The sequence below is a fragment of the Chlorella variabilis genome (assembly GCF_000147415.1).
Source record: "Chlorella variabilis unplaced genomic scaffold CHLNCscaffold_22, whole genome shotgun sequence".
In the NCBI taxonomy this organism is placed as follows: Eukaryota; Viridiplantae; Chlorophyta; class Trebouxiophyceae; order Chlorellales; family Chlorellaceae; genus Chlorella; species Chlorella variabilis.
The window spans coordinates 637,123-654,127 of record NW_005435066.1 but is presented as its reverse complement, the minus strand read 5'-3'; the positions used below and the strand labels follow the sequence as shown (position 1 = coordinate 654,127).

The 17,005-nt window shown below is 67.4% G+C and overlaps 2 protein-coding genes across 2 annotated transcripts; both read left to right on the top strand.

Annotated features, from left to right (window-relative positions):
- Window positions 1-118: 118 nt before the first annotated feature.
- On the top strand, window positions 119-14,991 carry CHLNCDRAFT_54474 (hypothetical protein; the record flags this gene model as incomplete). Its single annotated transcript, XM_005844568.1, has 39 exons — window positions 119-182; window positions 421-528; window positions 718-759; window positions 965-1,053; window positions 1,227-1,276; window positions 1,399-1,540; window positions 1,746-2,144; window positions 3,522-3,574; window positions 3,734-3,824; window positions 4,282-4,364; window positions 4,543-4,688; window positions 4,912-4,979; window positions 5,297-5,418; window positions 5,614-5,728; window positions 5,865-5,967; window positions 6,112-6,187; window positions 6,352-6,436; window positions 6,648-6,818; window positions 7,453-7,476; window positions 7,697-7,808; window positions 8,053-8,228; window positions 8,536-8,641; window positions 8,787-8,836; window positions 8,977-9,036; window positions 9,209-9,312; window positions 9,633-9,751; window positions 9,891-9,955; window positions 10,089-10,479; window positions 10,558-10,570; window positions 11,709-11,906; window positions 12,067-12,154; window positions 12,277-12,437; window positions 12,623-12,798; window positions 13,008-13,138; window positions 13,247-13,405; window positions 13,579-13,761; window positions 13,948-14,130; window positions 14,338-14,595; window positions 14,764-14,991. 39 exons carry the CDS (start codon window positions 119-121, stop codon window positions 14,989-14,991), a joined length of 4,992 nt encoding a protein of 1,663 aa, XP_005844630.1.
- A 1,270-nt stretch (window positions 14,992-16,261) lies between these two features.
- Window positions 16,262-16,906, top strand: CHLNCDRAFT_138937 (hypothetical protein; the record flags this gene model as incomplete). Its single annotated transcript, XM_005844567.1, has 2 exons — window positions 16,262-16,293; window positions 16,438-16,906. The coding sequence occupies 2 exons, from the start codon at window positions 16,262-16,264 to the stop codon at window positions 16,904-16,906; spliced, it is 501 nt and encodes a 166-aa protein (XP_005844629.1).
- Between the last annotated feature and the right edge of the window lie 99 nt (window positions 16,907-17,005).

The following is a 17,005-nucleotide window of genomic DNA, read 5'->3' as shown; positions in this document are numbered from 1 at the left end:
TGCTGCGTTAGCGTGTATAGCAGCTCTGTGGCGCGTACAGAGGCTGTGACGGTCGCCACACCCGGCGCCACTCGTCTCCTCCCTCCAGCCACCCCTCCTGCCCAGCGCTGGTGCTGCCATGAGTGTGGGCAGCCGGCAGGGGTTGGGGCCTGCCCTGGTGTGCCTCCTGGCGGTGTGGCTGGGTAGGTGCAGAGAACCCTTGGACTGCTCGAAGCTGCCAGCTTGTGGGATGGCAGAGCCGAGCACGAGAGCAGCAGCTCTGCATGGCTGGGGTCTTGGCAGCGGCGCCTGCGGCTCGCCTTCTCAGTTCGCCCGCGGGCACTGCCGCCGATCTGCTCCGAGGGCTGCCGCCGCCGCCTTTCCCTTGCCTGCTCGGCTCCTCGTTATGCCCCACCACCTCTGCTGCTTCATCCACTGCAGACGCCGTGCCGCGCCCCGCCGCCGCCGACATCTCGCGCCCCGGCGGCGCCGGCCACGCGCTGCTCTTCCGCGACCATGGCGTGCTGCTGGAGGGCTTCAGAGACTTGGGTGAGCCTTTAATAAAGCTTGCTGAGCCACGCCACCAGCCATGCCAGCAGCTAGATGAAGGCCAGAAGCAGCACTGGAGACCTGGGACGAGGCGCGGAGCGACGCCTGCCCTGCCGCACTGGTACCGCCGCTGCGGGCGGCTTCCTAGCTGACCGCGCCCGCCGCCGCGTCGCCGCTGGGCTGCTGCAGGCTCCGATGCCTTCACATTCGAGGCCTGGCTGTCCACCACAGGTGCGTCTGGGCCAGGGTGTTACCGCCCAAGCAGGCCCAGCCGCCTGCCCCGAAAACTGCACCAGCCCGCCTGCCTGCCAACACGTGTGCCGCGCCTGCGGCATCGCTGCTGCTTCGCCCCCAACACACTCAAAGCGGCCGCTTACCAAGTGGGCTGCCAGCGCCGCAACATTCTTGCCTGCCCGCCTGCCCGCCTGCCCCGCAGACTACTGCCACGCCTCGGCACTCTTCTCCTACGCACTCGACTCCACCTCAGACGACCCCCACCAGCGCACCTCAGACTTCAACCACTTTGTGAGCACGCCCGCCCGCCTGCCTGCCTGCTGGATTGGCAGGCTGGCTGGCCGGCAGGGGCCGTGGCACCTGCTCACACTCTCGGTCTGTTAGCTGCCAGTGGCTCCCCTCGCTGGACTTTCAAAGTTGGCAGACCGCCTGCCACCCCCCTGTGCCCTACCTCCCGCCCGCAGGTCATCTTTGACCCCAGCCAGGTGGTGGCCTGCCACGACTTCGAGTACATGTGAGCGGCGGCGGCGGCAAGCGTCCCACAGGCCACTAGTAGCAGGCTGCCGGCGCTCCTGCATACACTGCGCACCTTGCACACCTCGCAGACTGCTCGCCTTGCCTGCTCTACCCCTGCAGCGACCTGTGGCCCGACCCAACCGCCTCCTCCTGCACCGCCGCATTCAACCACTCCGCCAAGCTGCCCAGCTTTGTGACCCGGGACGGGCGGTGGCACCACCTGGCAGTCACGTGGGAGGCGGCCAAGGAAGGGCTCACGCAGGTGGGCGGCAAGGGTGCTCCCCTGCAGGGCGCCGCGCCTGAATCGACACCAGGCAGCGGGCGCCTCTACTGGTGCGGCAGCCAGCTCCCGCTGGGGAGCGAGGCTGTGGCAACCATTCACCGTGCAGCCCTGGGGTGGCGTGTGGGAAGGCTACAGCCACTAGTGCAGTACCGCTGCATCCTCACCTGCGCCTGCCTTCCTGCAGATCTTCTGGGATGGACTGCTGGTTGCCTCCGCGGTGACCCACAAGACGAGGCCGCTGCAGCCCGGCGGCGCGCTGATGCTGGGCGCCGAGCAGGACTGCTACGGCGGCTGCACCGACAGGCAAGCCGGGCTGGCTGGGCTGGCTGGGCGGGAGGGAGTGGAAGAGGCTGGGAGTGGGCAAGGCGAGAGGGCTGCCGTGGCCCCGTGGAAGCCCTGCAGCCACTGGGAGCAGGGAGCGAGGCGGTCAGCAGCAGTGCGCGGCGTGTGCCCGTTCGTCTCCCGCTGCAGGGGCCAGGGCTACCACGGCCAGATGGACGAGGTGCGCGTGTGGCGCACAGCCCGCACCCAGGCGGAGATCCTGAGGCACATGCGGGATGCGTCTGGCTTGGACAACCACTCGGTGAGCTTTCTTCCCGCCGTGCTGCTCAGCTGAGGCCCAGTAGCTGGGACAGGTACACGCCTCTGCCGAGAGGGCCGCTGGGTGGGCTGGCAGGCTGCCACCTGCTGACCGCTGCAGCGCTTGCGCAGTGCAGCCTTTTGTTGCCGCAGCCGTGCACTGCTGGCGGCATGCCTGCGCATGGCATGGCGTGCAGCTGCCAGTGCGACGGCGCGGCCTTTTGTCGCCGCAGCCGTGCACTGTGGAAGCGCTCGCTTCATTCAGCTGGAATGCCGTCCGTGGGTGGGGAGGGCCTCTGGGAGCGTTCTGCTGCCGCTGGCGGTTGACCCGCTGCAGCGTCGCCTGTGATGAGCATCCAAGCAGCTTCCCTGGCTGTACATTGCCTGTCACACAGCTGCAACTGGGCAGGGCGGCAGCTGACATGCGACTGTCAGCTGCCACCCTGCAGACAGCTGCTTAGTACCAGGCCATTCACAGGCCTGGTGTTGCTGCTCGGATCCTCGCCTTCGATGTACCATCCTGCACCAGCGCCACGCTGGCAGCCACTCGCTACAATGGGTAAAGCGGCCGCGGCTGCCAGGCGTGCCCCGCTCTGAACCGCCCCGGGCTTTTCGTGAGGCGGCATGCAGTCATGTCTCGTCGCATGCATCTCTCTTGAGGACCGCCGCTGCAGAGGACCATGGGTGCAGCCCGTGCTGCCAGTGCATGGCACAGGTGCATGCAGTGACAGCACAGGTCGCAGCCTGCTGCAGCGGCTGCTCCGCAGGAGTGGTTCACCTGGCCCGCTGTGCGTCAGGGTCCGACAGTACGTGCGCCACACACCAAGAGCATCCTGCCGCCGGCTGGCGCCTCGTGATGTGCTGCTGTGCGCGCCTGCCGGGCGCAGCCTTTCCTGCCGTGTGGCGCTGGCGCTGTTCTGCCTGCTGTCTCCTGTGGCTTTGCATGGGGCCCGTGCACAGCGACCGTGCTGGCACCCTAAGTGCAGGCGCGAGCGCTCGCGCCGCCCACCACACGCTGTGCTCATGAGGAGACTGAGTGCCACTGCTGCTGGGGTGCATTTTCAATTCTGGGTGGATGGCGGCCTGCTGGTGCCTGGTGCACAGCCGCTGGCGGGGCGATCTCGTCAAGGCTTCCAGGCAGCTCTGAGCATGGCTCGCCGCGCCGACTGCTTTTGCCGACAGCTGCCGTGTGACGCCCGTGTGGCCTGCACTGTCTTCTCCATGCATCGGTGGCATGCTGCTGACAGTGCCAGGGCCAGGCGGGTTCATCGGCTGCAAGCCAAAGAACGGTTGCCGCAGGTCCCTCTTGCCCCAAGTTTGTACTGCTCGCACTGATGGGGTTAACATGTACCACATGTACCGCTGCACCCCCTGCCTGCAGGACCTGGCCGCCTACTGGAAGTTCAACGACCCGGAGCTGAACGGAATCTACAGGTACCAGCAGTGCCTGGAGCATCTGTCTGGTGGAACCGCAGCAAGCTCACGCAGCGCCAAAGGGGCGAGCCGTGAGACTGGATCTCTGCCTCAAGCCTGGCCGGCAGCCCACTCGGCTGCTCGCTCGCTCCAACCGTGGTGCGTCGCGTGCTCGTGCAGGGAGACGCTGGTGGCGCGCGACAGCAGCGGCCGCGGCAACGACATCCACCTCATCACGCTGCCCGCCGCCAGCATGCAGACCATCGAGCAGGTGCAATTCAAGCGCTGCCTGGGCAGTGCAGGGCCCTTGGCCATACAGCACATGCCGCGGCTAAGAAAGGCCTTCTTTGAAGGCGCTGGAGCTAGTGTCTAAACCCTCCGAGAGGGCACAGGTTCGATTCCTCCCATGTCGAAACTTTGTGAGGACAAACGCGGCATAGCTGACCGGCTCAGCGCCAATCCAAGCCAATTCCTTCGGGAACGCCTAATAGAATCGCCAAGGCTTCGGCACAGGCCTCCCCGGGACCCATTCACTACTAGTGGGGGGTACTGCACTTGGCGCGTCGGGCAGATCAAATAATGGTCTAAAGCTAGACGTTAAAACCGGGAAGTGAAGCTTGTGGAGGCTCTTCCCCACCTTTACCTTTACCTTTTTACATGCGGTTGTTTGCCTCCGTGCAGCCCCCAGGCACACATGCATGCCATTATTTCTAACATCTTCCTTGCAGGGCGGCGGGCGTCTGGAGGCGGGGGCCCTCACCTTCCGCAACAACTATGCCATGGCGCAGGGCTTTGCCGGCATGCTAGACAGGTGGAGGCGCCGGGGGGCCTGCTGTTGCTGCCAGCACTTCTGTCAGGCCAAGCAGCCCTCCCGAGGGTCCAGCTACGGAGCCCCTTTGCCAGCTGCATGACCTGCCACAAGCCGTGGGCCTCGAGCACCCACTCTCACAGCACTTGCATACCCTTGCCTCACCTGGTGTGCCTGGCAGGGACCTGAGCGTGGAGTTCTGGGCTCGCACCCCCGCCTACACCCCCCGCAATTCCACCCCCGAGCGCAACGCCGAGTTCTTCTCCTTCTCTGCGTTCGGCCACGAGGAGGGCGAGTGCCTGCTGCCCTGGGGCTGCCCACGCTGTGGTGGCATAGCGAGGGGCCTGCTGCCTGCCGCCTAGCCTCGCCTGCCTGGCAGCATCGCCTCTGCTGCGGGCACACCTCGGTAGCCAGTTGTGTGCACGATGTGACCCGCTGGGCCTGCTGTGGTCCCCGCCGGCATTAGCGGTCCACTGGGCCTGCTGTGGTCCCTGCCGGCACCAGCGGTCCACCCGCTGCCGCCGCGCTGCTGCCTGCCCCTGCCTTGCAGGCTCGCTGTCCCCCACCGCCTTCCTGGACGATGCCATCCTGATTGAAAAGTACATGGACGAGTACAAGGTGGGTGGGTGCCTCCTCGTCTCCTCGGCGCGAAGACGGCCCCACAATGAAATGGTTGCGCGCCACACCTTCTCTTCGGATGGTGTCGTCGCTTCCTGCTGCCTGCGCCCTGCCTGGGCTCGGGCAGCTGCGTGGTTGGTGCCTGTCCGTCTCCTGTTACAGCCCGCCCTGCCATCCGCACCCGGCCTGTGCCCTGCCGCTGCCGCCGCTTGTTGCTGCTGCCTTTTACACACACCGCTGTGTTCCCTTGTTCCCTCCTCCCATCGTCGCACCTCCTTTTATCCTCACCACCGCCACACTTTCTTCCCGCCTGCCAGGGCTCCCACCACCTGGATTTCGAGGACTTCTCCACCCGAGGCTCCATCAGCGTCCACATCAACGCCAACCGGGAGGGCAACGGCCAGCGGTTTGACCACTGGGTCGACTTTCTGACGGGCTGGTGAGGCTGCCGCTGGTGGGCGTGCCAGGCTATGATCCAGGCTGGGAGGGGCAGTTGGTGCTGCCGGCATGCGCGAGCTGCTCTACAGATCGCCTGCGGGGTCTCTCCTGCCGCCTGACTGAATGCCTGGCCACAAGCCTGGGCATGCCGCTGCCGCCGACCGCCCCTCCGGCCTGCCGCCGCGGCTGGGTGCAGGGTAGACAGCGGCTGGCACCACGTGGCCGTCACCTGGGCCTGGGAGAGCGGTGAGGTGAAGCTCTACCTCGACGGCCAGCCACAGACGCCCTTCTGGGTGTCCAAGGCCGGCCAGGTGCAGGCAAGTGGTGGCAGGGGATGCGCTGGCGGCCGCGCTCAAGCGCAGGTGCCTGCTTGCCTCCCTGCCAGGCCGCTCCATGCTACCGTCTGGCCATCTGCCACCCCACCAAAGCGAGCACCCCGCGCCGCAGGTCAAGGCTCCCAGCCGGGGCGGCGTGGACAGCCACATCGCCGCCCGCACCAGCCGCTCCAGCAACGGCTCGCTGGTGCTGGGCCAGTCGCAGGACTGCTACGGTGCGCAGCGCTGCGTGCTGTGCTGCGCTGTGGTCCTGCTGTGCTGTGATCCATGCTGCGCTGTGAGATCAGCCGGTGCTGTGCTGTGCTGAGCCGCGCTGTGGTCCATGCTGTGCTGGCCTGCCATCCCGCTGCCTCCCGCAGGCGGCTGCTTCAGCCCCGAGTCGGCGCTGCACGGCGACATGGCCGGCCTGCGGGTGTGGAGCCGTGTGCTCAGCAAGTGAGGCGGGTCACTCCATCTGTTAACAACGTTGAGGAAGGGTTTAGGGCCCCAGCCACAACTACCTGTGCTGAGCGGGCTGGCCCTGCTGTGTGGATGGCCCCGCCAGGCCCGAACACCCACATCCTGCCAGCCCCAGCCTGCCGCCTGCCACCGGATTGCAGGGAGGACGTCGCCGCCGGCATGTTTGCCAGGGACCCACCGAGCCAGGAGGGCCTGGTGGCCTCCTACAGCTTTGACCCCGCCAAGGTGGCCCGCACCCCCGACGGCAAGGCAAGCTGATGGCTGCGTGCCTGCTCGCCGCGCCCTGCAGCTGCCTGGCGCATCCTGCCGCTGATGCTCCCCGCAGGTGGTTGAAGGGGTGGACAGCCAGAGAGGCCGCCAGGGTGTTGGGCTGGCGCTGCACCCAGCCAGCGCCGGCGGCACACCCTCGTGCTTGTGCACGTGTTGCCGCCTACAGGGCAGGGTGGATGGCAGCGGGCCCGCCGGCTCCGCCAACTCGCTGCTGCTGGGCGCAGACGCCCCGTCCTGGGTCTACTCCACCGCTCCGCTGGCCACGCCCGACGGCAAGCGCATGATGCCGCCCTGGCCCGGCAGCGCTGGGTACGCTATGTTCCTCAGCGACCAGCAGGTGGGAGGTTGTGTGTGTGTGTGTGCGTGTGTGTGCGCGCTCAAGTGCAGCAAGTGCAGTGTTGTGGATTTGTTTTTTTTACTGGGGGTGTTTGTGCGTGCGCGTGTGGTGCCAACAGCGGTGGTGGTGTGAGCTTGCATGTGGGGGTGCACTAGCGTGCGCGCGGGTTGGCAGTTTGAGGGACGGCTGGCAGCAGGGCAGGCTGCACACCAAGCACGTGCCGGGATCACTTTGGGCTGTGCCTGCAAGCTTGGCTGTCAAGCTTGTCGCGCATGCCCAGGTGATCCTGGCGCTTGGTGGCGTGCGGGCCCGAGGGCTCTGTGCTCTTCAGCGCTCAGGCGTGTAGGCACTGATCCAGCTTCCACGTTTTCAGAGAGGCCCTGAACGAATGCTCGTCCGGCACAAAGGCCTGCTGCTTGGCAGTGTAGCAGGGCAGAGGCGCCTCCTCTCAGCCAGAGGGCAGAGCAAGCGTCGCTGCCCTGCTGCGCGGATCAGGCACATGCCTTGATGCCGACCGGCTGCTGTGGCTGGAGCATGCTGGCGGGGCACGCTGCTGCCTGCCGGGCAGCCAGGGCGCGCGGCGTGTGCTGCTGCGCTTCCAACACCGCCCCTACCGCCGCCCTCCTGCATGCAGGTGCTCATCCTCAAAGACTTCAAGGTGGGGTGCCAGCTGGCAGGTGGCGTGCGCCGAACCTGCTGGCGCACTCAGGGCTCAGAAGCTCTGCTCTCTTTGCGCCGTCCCCACCTGCTCCTCCGCCACATCATGTCCCCGCCTCCTGCTTTCCTGGCCTTCTATCTTCCTTTTTTTTGCGCGTGCCCTGTCTCCCCCTCCACCTGAGCCTCCTCCCTGCTGCCATGCCATGCTCCCCTGCTGCCAGGACTTCCCCTCCACCGAGCTCACTTTGGAGTTCTGGATGGCCAGCACAGACAGCTGCCGCAAGGGCGTGCCGTTCAGCTACGCCTCGCGCGGCAGCAGCTACGCCAAGGCTGGTGAGAGGCGGGCTGGCGCTGCCACGCTGGCGCTGCCAGGCTGGCGGCGCGGTGCAGGCGGTGGGGGGGTGGGGTTGGGAGGCCAGCGGGCACAGCCGCCGGCTGCCGCATCCCCTGTGCTGGGCGCGCGCTCCGCTCACCACCGCAATGCGCTTCGTGCACCGGAACCCCAGCATGAGGATGATTGCTCTCCCCCCCTCCCGCCCATCCTCACCACCCATCCGCCCTCCCACCCCCACCGCAGACAACTCCTTCCTGCTCTTCAACTACAACTCCTGGGGGGTGTCTGTGATGGAGGATGAGGGGGGCCTGCAGGACCACCTGAGTGGGCTGGGCGCCACCGACGGCCGCTGGCACCACATCGCCGTCACCTGGCGCTCCTCAGACGGCCAGGTCAAGCTGTACGACAACGGGCGGGAGGTGGGTGGGGTGGGGCGGGGTGTGCTGCGCTGTGGTGTGCTGTGGTGTGCTGTGCTGCGCTGTGGGGTGCTGCGCTGTGGGGTGCTGCGCTGTGCTGCGCTGCGCTGTGCTGTGCGGATGGCAGGGTCAAGGTGCGCTGCGCCGCCACCGTGCGTGTGTTCTGAATCTATGTGCGCGGTGAGACAGGGGTAGAGGAGAAGGCTTGTCATTGGCGGCACTACTGCGGCAGGGCTCTCTCTCTGAGGCTGCCCCTCCGAGTCAGCAGGGCAACCTTCACCTCACCGCCCACCCACCTGCCCATTCGCAGGTGTGGTCTGTGGTGCGCGGCAGGGGCAAGACCATCCCGCCTGGCGGCACGCTGGTGGTGGGGCGGGAGCAGGACTGCGAGGGCGGCTGCTTCGACTCGGATGAAGGTGCGCTGCCTTGGAGCAAGCCGTGGGCAGGATGCGGCGCCTGCTGGGATGCAGAGCGTGGCATGCCCGCGAGTGCTGGCGCAGCGCTGGGCGCCTGCCAGCCAGACTGGCGGTCCTCCTTCGGAACTGGCTGCCCCCCCTGCAGGCGCCACCGGCAACATCCAGGACGATTGGGAGCTGGAGTATGGCGCACAGGTGGGGCGGGGCAGCGCCTGCAGTACATTTGAACTGTACGTGACGTCGGTGCATGCGTGCCTGCGCTTAGGCAAGGCCCGCCACCTGTGCTGTAGCATGCATGGCACAACAGCCGCGCTTTCTTACCTACCCCGAAATAGGACTTCTTCGGCACGATCGACGAGATGAGGCTGTGGAAGACGGCCCGCAGCCAGCAGGAGGTGGGTACCGGCTGCTGCTGAGCGGCTGCCTGGGGCGCCTGATTCGGGTGATGGGCCGCCGTCACACCGAGCCGCTGCCTGCAACTCATTCACCACCCGAGCAAGCGTTACAACAGTCTGGTGCTCAGTGCTGCAAGGTGAATGCCTCCTGTTCTGGCAACACGCGGTGCAGATCCAGGATGGCATGCGCTCCAACCTGTTCCGCAAGGGGATGACGGGGGAGCGCTTCGACTCGCCTGCCGTGGACCCCCACCACCCCGACCTGGTGGCCTACTGGTGAGGGGGGAGGAAAGTGGGCTGTGGAGGAAAGTGGGCTGTCCTCTGCTCGCCCTACCAGGCTGCACCCTGCCGGCCCCTCCTGCCTGCGGCTCGACCCCTCCTGCTGCTGCGTCTGGGAGCAGTGTGGAGGGACACCTGGTCATGCTGCAAGCTGTGCAATCTGAGCCACTGCACTGGGGCCTCAAATGCGGCTCCCGTCCTGCCCAACCCCTGCCTGCCTGCTGCTTGTGGGAGCAGTGCTGATCATGTGAGACCGCAGCGAGCCCCAAACTGCGCTGTGCCCGCGCCTGCCCTGCTCCTCCTCATGCCGCCCGCAGGAACTTTGACGAGGGGCAGGGCTGGACTGTGCACGACGCCACCGGCCACGGCCACGACCTCACCGCAGCGGAGGACCCTCGATGGGAGGTGGTGCGCTGGCTGTCCGTGTGCGGCAACGGTGAGCGGCGGCGGCGGCCAGCACGCTGCGCCCCCTGTGTTGCCAACATGGTAGGCAGGGCAGGCAGCAGCGCGGGGAGGGTCTGCGGGGCAGGCTGCGTGTGCCCCCAACCGGACCCCACTGCTGACGTGCGCCGCAGGCCTGCTGGAGGGGCTCGAGGAGTGCGACAATGGCGACCTGGTTGGGCTGGGCGGCTGCTCGGAAGTGTGCAAGGCGAGCGGCCCTGTGCTGGCCACCACGCGTTCCTCCCTGCAGAGTGGGCAGGCAAGCTTCAGCGGCGCGCATACCACTCGCACCCAGCCTCTGCCTGCCCGCCTGCCTTCCTGCCTGTCTGCAGGTGGAGCCGGGGTGGCAGTGCACCAAGACCAGCCCCTCGGTGTGCACCCAAGGCGGCGGCGGCGGTCAGCCTGCTGACCCCCACTCCCAGCCAGATGCCCCCGGCGGCGGCGACGTGCCCCCCGCGCCGCCCGGCCCTCCGCCGCCACCTGCCAGCGGCAGCAAGCACAGCTCGGGCCACGGTTGGGCGACCACCATTGTCGTGCTGGCGGTGGTGGCAGCGGTGGTGGCAGCACTGGTGGCCTCCCGGGAGCGCATTTATGACCACTTCCCAGAGGTGAGCAGGGCTGCCAGGGATGGAGCAGGAGGTGGAGGTGTGGGGAGGCCGGACAGGGACTGTGCCGCCCCTATATTGCAGCGCCCACGGTACCCGCCCCCACGGTTTCACAAAGGTGTGAGAATGCGCTGCGGTGCAGGTGGAGCGCGCTGTGCACGCTGTGGTCTCCCGCCTCCCCGGCCGCCGACGCCAGTACGACTTTGCAGGTGCGGGGCTAGCCTTGTGTGGCTGCAAAGCGCACCTCTCCCTGGCTCACCTCACCTGAGCCCTGCAGCCCGGCCCTGCACCTCTAACGGCCTTGTCCCGGGGGACCGCCGCCTGCGGCGCAGGGGACCTTCCTTATGAGGACTTCAGGGAGGGCTCCTCCCCAGATTTCACCCAGATCCGCCCCGCCCCCTTCCGAGGCACCTACCTGCCGCTGCCGACGGCGGCGGCGCCCGCGCCGCCGGACGGGCACCCATGAGCAAAAGCTGCCCCTCCTTCGGCAGCGCTAAAGCTTGTCACGCTGAGCTGCACGCTGAGCAGCAGCTGCGTTTTGCGGCCAGCCACACTTTCATGCAGGACGTTTAGTGAGCATTGATTGATTGCAGTTTGAGGTTGCCGCCGCGCCATTATCCGGCGGTGCCTGCTCATCTCCCCATCGTGTCGGCCAGCTTGCTGGGCTCGACGCCACGAGCAACGCATGTCAGGTACCCTGTGTAACATATCCCACTGCGGGAGACGTGGCAATCAGGTAGCAGCAACAAGCTCGTTTGCCTGCCCAAGAGCCACCGCGCTGGGTTGGGTGGCGGCGGGCGGGTTGGGTTGGGCAAACGAGGCAAGGCCAGAGCTCTTTAGTCCTCCTGCTCTCCTCTCCTTGTGAATCCTCTGCTCTCTGGAACACTCACAACGAGTAGCAGCCTCGCTCAGCACCCACGCTCGCACGCCTCTCGAGCAAGCAAGATCGACATGGCGCCTGCGCCTCAAGGAGCTCCCCCTGGCGTGACCGTCGTCTCCCAAAAGCTGGTGAAGCCGCTGCCTGACGCACCTGCTACAGCAGGCGGAGCGCCTGCACCAGCGCCGAGCGGCGCCGCCAAGGGCGCCGCCACCGCTGCGCGCACCGAGCTGTCCAGCTGCGATGCCATTACTGTCATGACAGCCACCTGCCGGGCATGGGGCTTCCCAGGCGCCCGCATCGACGAGCAGGCGCTGGAGGCGGCGCTGCAAGCCACCCTTGCCGACCTGCCAGAGCTGGCCGGCAGGCGAGCATGCATGCTTGCAGCTTTGCTTCAGCCCTGCGCGCGTCGTCGGCCGGCAAGTCAAGCTCTGCCCAGTCACGTGCTTGTCGTTGCACACGCCCTGCAGGCTGGGCCGCATGAAGGGGCTGCGCCTGGGCAGCCTGCACATTGCCCACACCGGCGGCGGCGCGCAGCTGACGGTGGCCGAGGCACGCGGCACCAGCCTGGCTGCCGCCATGGGGCCCCCCACCTGGCCGCGGGACCGCGTCACCGTGCCCGACCCGGCCCTCCCCTTCTACATCGACCAGCTGGACCCCACCAGGCGGTGAGCCCGGCTTGAGCCTGCCGCCTGCTGCTGTGGGGCTTCAGCCTAGCCGCGCTTGGAGGCGTGCCCACTCGCCTCCCTCCCGCGCTACCACCATCGCGTGCTCAACTCTCCAACCACCCACACACACACCGCCACCGCTGCCACCGCTGCTGCGCAGGGCACTGCTGGCGGGCAGGGAGCCGCTGATGCGGGTGCGCCTCACGCGGCTGACGGATGGCGACGTGCTGGCCGTGTCGCTGTGCCATGTTATCACAGGCGAGGCGCAGCAGCAGCACACCGCCCATGCTTTATCACCTGAGGGACGGAGGGATGCCCAGCGCTTTCCACGGCAACATCACCTCGCCCCTGCTGCCCTCCCCGCTTCAAGCAAGCCGCAGACGGGGTGCGCTGGCCGGCGCTGATGGCGCACCTGGCGGCACGCTACCGGCAGGCCGCCTTCGGCGAGGCGCCCGATCCCTCCCACCTGCTGCGCCCCACCGACCGCCGCCTGCTGTCGTCGGAGCACATGGCGGGGCAGCTTCTGGGCGGGTGCGGCAGCTTCCGGGCGGGTGCAGCCTGCACCCTGAGGGTGCCCCTTCCACTTCCGCAGTGCCTGCACCGCCTGCCACAGCCGGCTGCTTAACCGGCGCACTGGCCTGCCCACGCACAATGCTGCTGAACACTGGAGCGCTGCAGGCACTGCACCAACCTCTTACCGCGGCCGCCGCCTGCAGGGCCGCCGCAAGCAAGGCCGCGCCGCCGCCGCCGTCGCCGTTCAGGGTGCGCGCCTCCTTCGTCGGCTACCTGCGCCTGGCCAGCCTGGCGCTGGCGCCGTCCCGCCACGCCATGGCGCTCATCATGCTGCACATCCCTCGAGACCAGGTGGCAGAGCTGAAGCGGCTGGCGGCAGGTGCGGCAGCAAGGCCTCGCGGAGCCCCGGGCCGGCAGGCCGCGCTGCCAGCTGCTGCCGCCAGCAGTGGCTCGGCCAGACGCGCCCGGGCCGCCTGCTGCACTGCTGACAGGCGGTGCAGTGCAGCAGCACAGCGCCTGCTGAGCTGCTTGTGCCGATCGCAACAGTGTGTCACATGTGTCTCCCTGCCGCCATGGTGCCCGGTGCAGCGGGCAACCAGGCAGACCCTCCAATCACCACCGGCGACGCTGTGCAGGCGGCCTGCGCGCTGCTGCTGCACGCCGCGCGCGGGCGGCCCGCGCTGCCGGTGGCGCCACGGATTATGATGGTTATGGTCCAGGTAAGCCGCGGCAAGAGAGTGGAGCGCGGCAAGGCTGGAACGCTGGCACAGCAGGAGCCAGCAGGCACACCACACACACACCCTCCCAACACCCTTCCCTTCCCGCAGATGCCCACCCCGCCTGGCTACTTCGGCAACGCTGTGCGCATGCTGGAGGTCAGCCTGCCCGCCAATACGCAGCAGCCCGCGGACGGCGACTGGGTGGCGGCGCTGGCGCGGCTGGCGGGCGCCATCCGGCGGGCCACGGCCGCGTTCCGGAGCGAGCCGGTGAGGCGGCGCCTGTGCATGCATGCAGCAGTATGGCTGTTGTTCCGACAGCAGCCTGGCCTGCCAGCCGGTGGCAAATCCTGCAGCAGCCTACGCTGCACCATGCAGAGCTGCTGAGCATGCACAACCGCCTGCTGCCTGGCTGTGTGCCCCGGTGCGTCCCCTGCATGCAGGAGCGTGTGCTGGCGGCGCTGCGGGAGACGGAGGCGTTGTGTGCGGCGCCCGTGCCGCGCATGCTGTCGTTTGTGTACGGCCGGCTGCTGCCCAGCATCACCAGCGCCGTCAATTACATGCCCTTCAGCCAGGCAAGGCTGGCGTGGTACTGCTTTAGGACTGCAGTATTACTGGAGCCTGCGGTGGCATGGGGGCGTGCCGGCATTGCCGAAGCAGGCCGGCGGCTGCCCGGATGCTGGAGCCGAGCCTGATCGAGCCTGGCGGCCTCCTGCTGGCTGGAGACCTGCTGCCGCCGCCGCCTCTCACCCCACGCCACGCTCCACCTTGCACATCCACGCACACGTCCGGCTGCACCGCCCGCCCTGCAGGACTTGGACCTGGGCCTGGGCCAGCCCTCCACCCACAGCCAGCAGCTGTCGCTGCCCCGGGCCCGAGACATGGCCATCGTGCGCCCCGCCGTGGCCCCCTACGGCGAGGGCCTGTTTGCCCAGATGGCGCTGGCGCCCGGGGACGCGGCCAGGCTGCGGGCGCACCCGCTGCTGGGCCAGCTGGTGCCCCAGGCGAGGTTTGTTGGCGGCGGCGGCGGAGCGGCGGCCTGATGCAGCCGCCAGATGAAGGGGCCATGATGGAGTCCAGGACTATGCTTGTTTCCACCTTCCTGGCGCATTTAAGTTCATACACGGCGTGGGGAGCCCAGGCTATTTAGCAGGCGATGTATCACCACGCCCTTTTAAGTTTTGCGCCGTCGCTACCGCCAGGTGTGCGGCGGGGTTGGGCCGGCCACCCCAAATCGCTCCCCCCTCGTGCGAGGCGGCGAATTGGCCGCATCCTACAAAATGGGCTCGCAGGGTCAACGGGGGCCGGAGCAGCCCTGGGGCCCGATCACCGAGGCAACTTCAACAACAACCGCCTCCCTCGCACCGCCGCAAGCCGCATTCCTCTCAGCTAACACCTTCGTACAAGCGCGCAACAGGGGTTGGGCAGATAGGGACCGCTTGGCTGTTCGTGCTGTCCTGGTAAGTTGCACACTTATGTGAGGCCTTCCTTGCGCAACGGGGAGCTATTCAGACCAGCTGCAGACCAGCTGCAGCAGCGCGCCGCGCCGGCAGACGGCCTTGCCGGCGGCAGCGGCGGCGGCGGGACTGGGACTCGAGCCTCGCTGCGCGCTTCCTTCCTGTTTGCAGCTCTGGACGGTGTCAGGGTCAGTCAGGTGCTGGCGCTTCATGCCGCCAGCCACCCTCGTCTGGAGCGTGCTCTATTGCCTCGCCTGCATAGCCCACGGCTACTGGCAGCGCCGCCACCCGGCCAGCTTCCTGCGGTGGCGAGAGGCCAGTGCGGCAGTGTTACGCATGGCAGGCATGGCCTTTGGAGGGCTGTCGGTAGTATGCGAGCTTGTGCTTGTGTGGGCTTAAAGTCTGGTAAAGCAAGAACTAGCTTGCAACATAGACTCCCCGCCGAAACGGGACGGGAACCGGGCGAAAGCAGAGAAAGCAATAAAACAGGGGTGGAGCAAGGCGACATGCAACGCAAGCAGCTGACAGGGCACGCATCGAAACGTGTGTATGACTGGCAAAGTGGCATGGCGCATTGGGGAGAAACACAACGGTACGGGAGCATGGGCTGGCCAAACGGCAGTGCGGAACGCTAGGTCACTAGAAAAGCAGGGAAAGGCGCACTATGTATGCAATGAGGGCAGCCCCGGCTCGGGGCCGTTGAGAAAGCAGTGGGCGGGAGGGGGGAGGCCCCGGTGTGGGCGGGCCCCATCGAGGGGGGATGGGGCGCGCAAGCGGCCAGATGGGGCGGGGCGCGGGCGGCAGTGGAGTCCTGCGGCTGGGTGGGATATAGGGCAATGAGCGTTGAGCAGTGTGCGATGAGCAATGAGCAATGAGCAGTGAGCAGCCCCTCCCTAAACAAAGTGAAGCGCAGGACGGGGTCCGGTGGATGGGAGGCAAGGAAACGCGGGGGGTTGCCACGTGCGCTACCGCCGCCGCCGCAGGCAGCACCCCTGCGGCGGCGGCAGCGGCAGCAAGCCGTGGACCCAAACGCCGTGCCGCCGCCGCCGCAGGCAGCACCCCTGCGACGGCGGCGGCAGCAAGCCGTGGACCGAAACTCCGTGCCGCCGAGTCCCGTGGCTGTGGCCGTGGGCTTCTGGCAGGAAACTACGGCCGCAGCTCGGCAGCACGGGGGCGTCGCAGCGTGCCGCCGCCGCCGCGCTGCCCCCCGGGCACGGCGGCGGCGGCAGCAAGCTTGGGCCCAAACGCCGTGCCGCCGAGTCCCGTGGCTGCGACCGTAGACCGTGGGCCGGAAACTGCGGCCGCAGCTCGGCGGCACGTGGTTCTGGTCAAATCGCCAAGCGTGCAGCAGCGCCGAACCACGCTTCCCGGCCTCGGCGCATGCCTTCAGGGGCCCCCTATCGCTGGGCACACCCCTCCAACACCGAACATGCGCCCGGGGGGGAGGGCGGCCCGGGCGGCCCAGGCCAAAGTGGGCCGCCCTCGAGCAAGAGGCGGCCGGGCTGTGTGCTGAATGAATGAATGAATGCTGCTGAACAGCTGGCACTTCATGGCCTCGGATGTGATGAGCACGACCAACACAACAAGGAGCACTGTGGGCGGCAAGCCAGTGCTCTGGTTGGCGAGGCAAACACTCATGATTTTTTCCAGCGGCGCACCCACCATGGCCATGTTTGCCTTTGCCTGGCCCATGCGGCTCAGGTGAGTTTGCAGCTGTATTGCTGTAGCCCAGCAGCAGCATCTATTTTCTGCTGCGCCGAGCCATGCCATCCCAGCGCGAGGTGCTTGTCACCACCGTGGTCATTCGGTGACCGTCCCCTTGGCCCTCTTGCTCGTTGGCTGCAGCCTGAGCATGATTGCGCAACTTGTTCTTGTGGGCACCAGCATGCGGAACAACAAGATGCTGTTTGAGGCGCTGATTTCCAGCCCGCTGATGAGGCACGTCACCCACGCCATGTACCAGCTGCTGTGCGGCCTGCTGATGATGGTGCCGCTGCCAGTCGTGCGGCACGCGCGCCTCTCGCCCGTCGCCAAGGCCTGCGCAGTCATGGCCTGGCTCCAGATTGGCGTGGGCCTGGTGGTGCCGCTGCTGTGGGAGGCTGTCAGCGAGGCGTGCCTGCACAGCCTGCACGAGCAGCAGCTGCGGCACGCGGGCCTGCCGCAGCGGCGCGGCCTGCAGGCAGACGCCCACCGCTTCGTGTGGTCCCTGACACAGGAGGGCAGCAAGGCGCATGTTGCCTTCCTCTACTGGATGCTGCTGTCCATCGCTTGGAATGGCGTGGCCCTCTGGTATGCCGCCAGCGATGCGGGCTGAGCCTGCCTCATACAGCTGCCCTCAGGCAGTACATTTCATTGCCCTTGTTTGCCTTCCCTGCTGGCTCAGTTGTTTTACTGCCTACCCTGTCCATCCCGA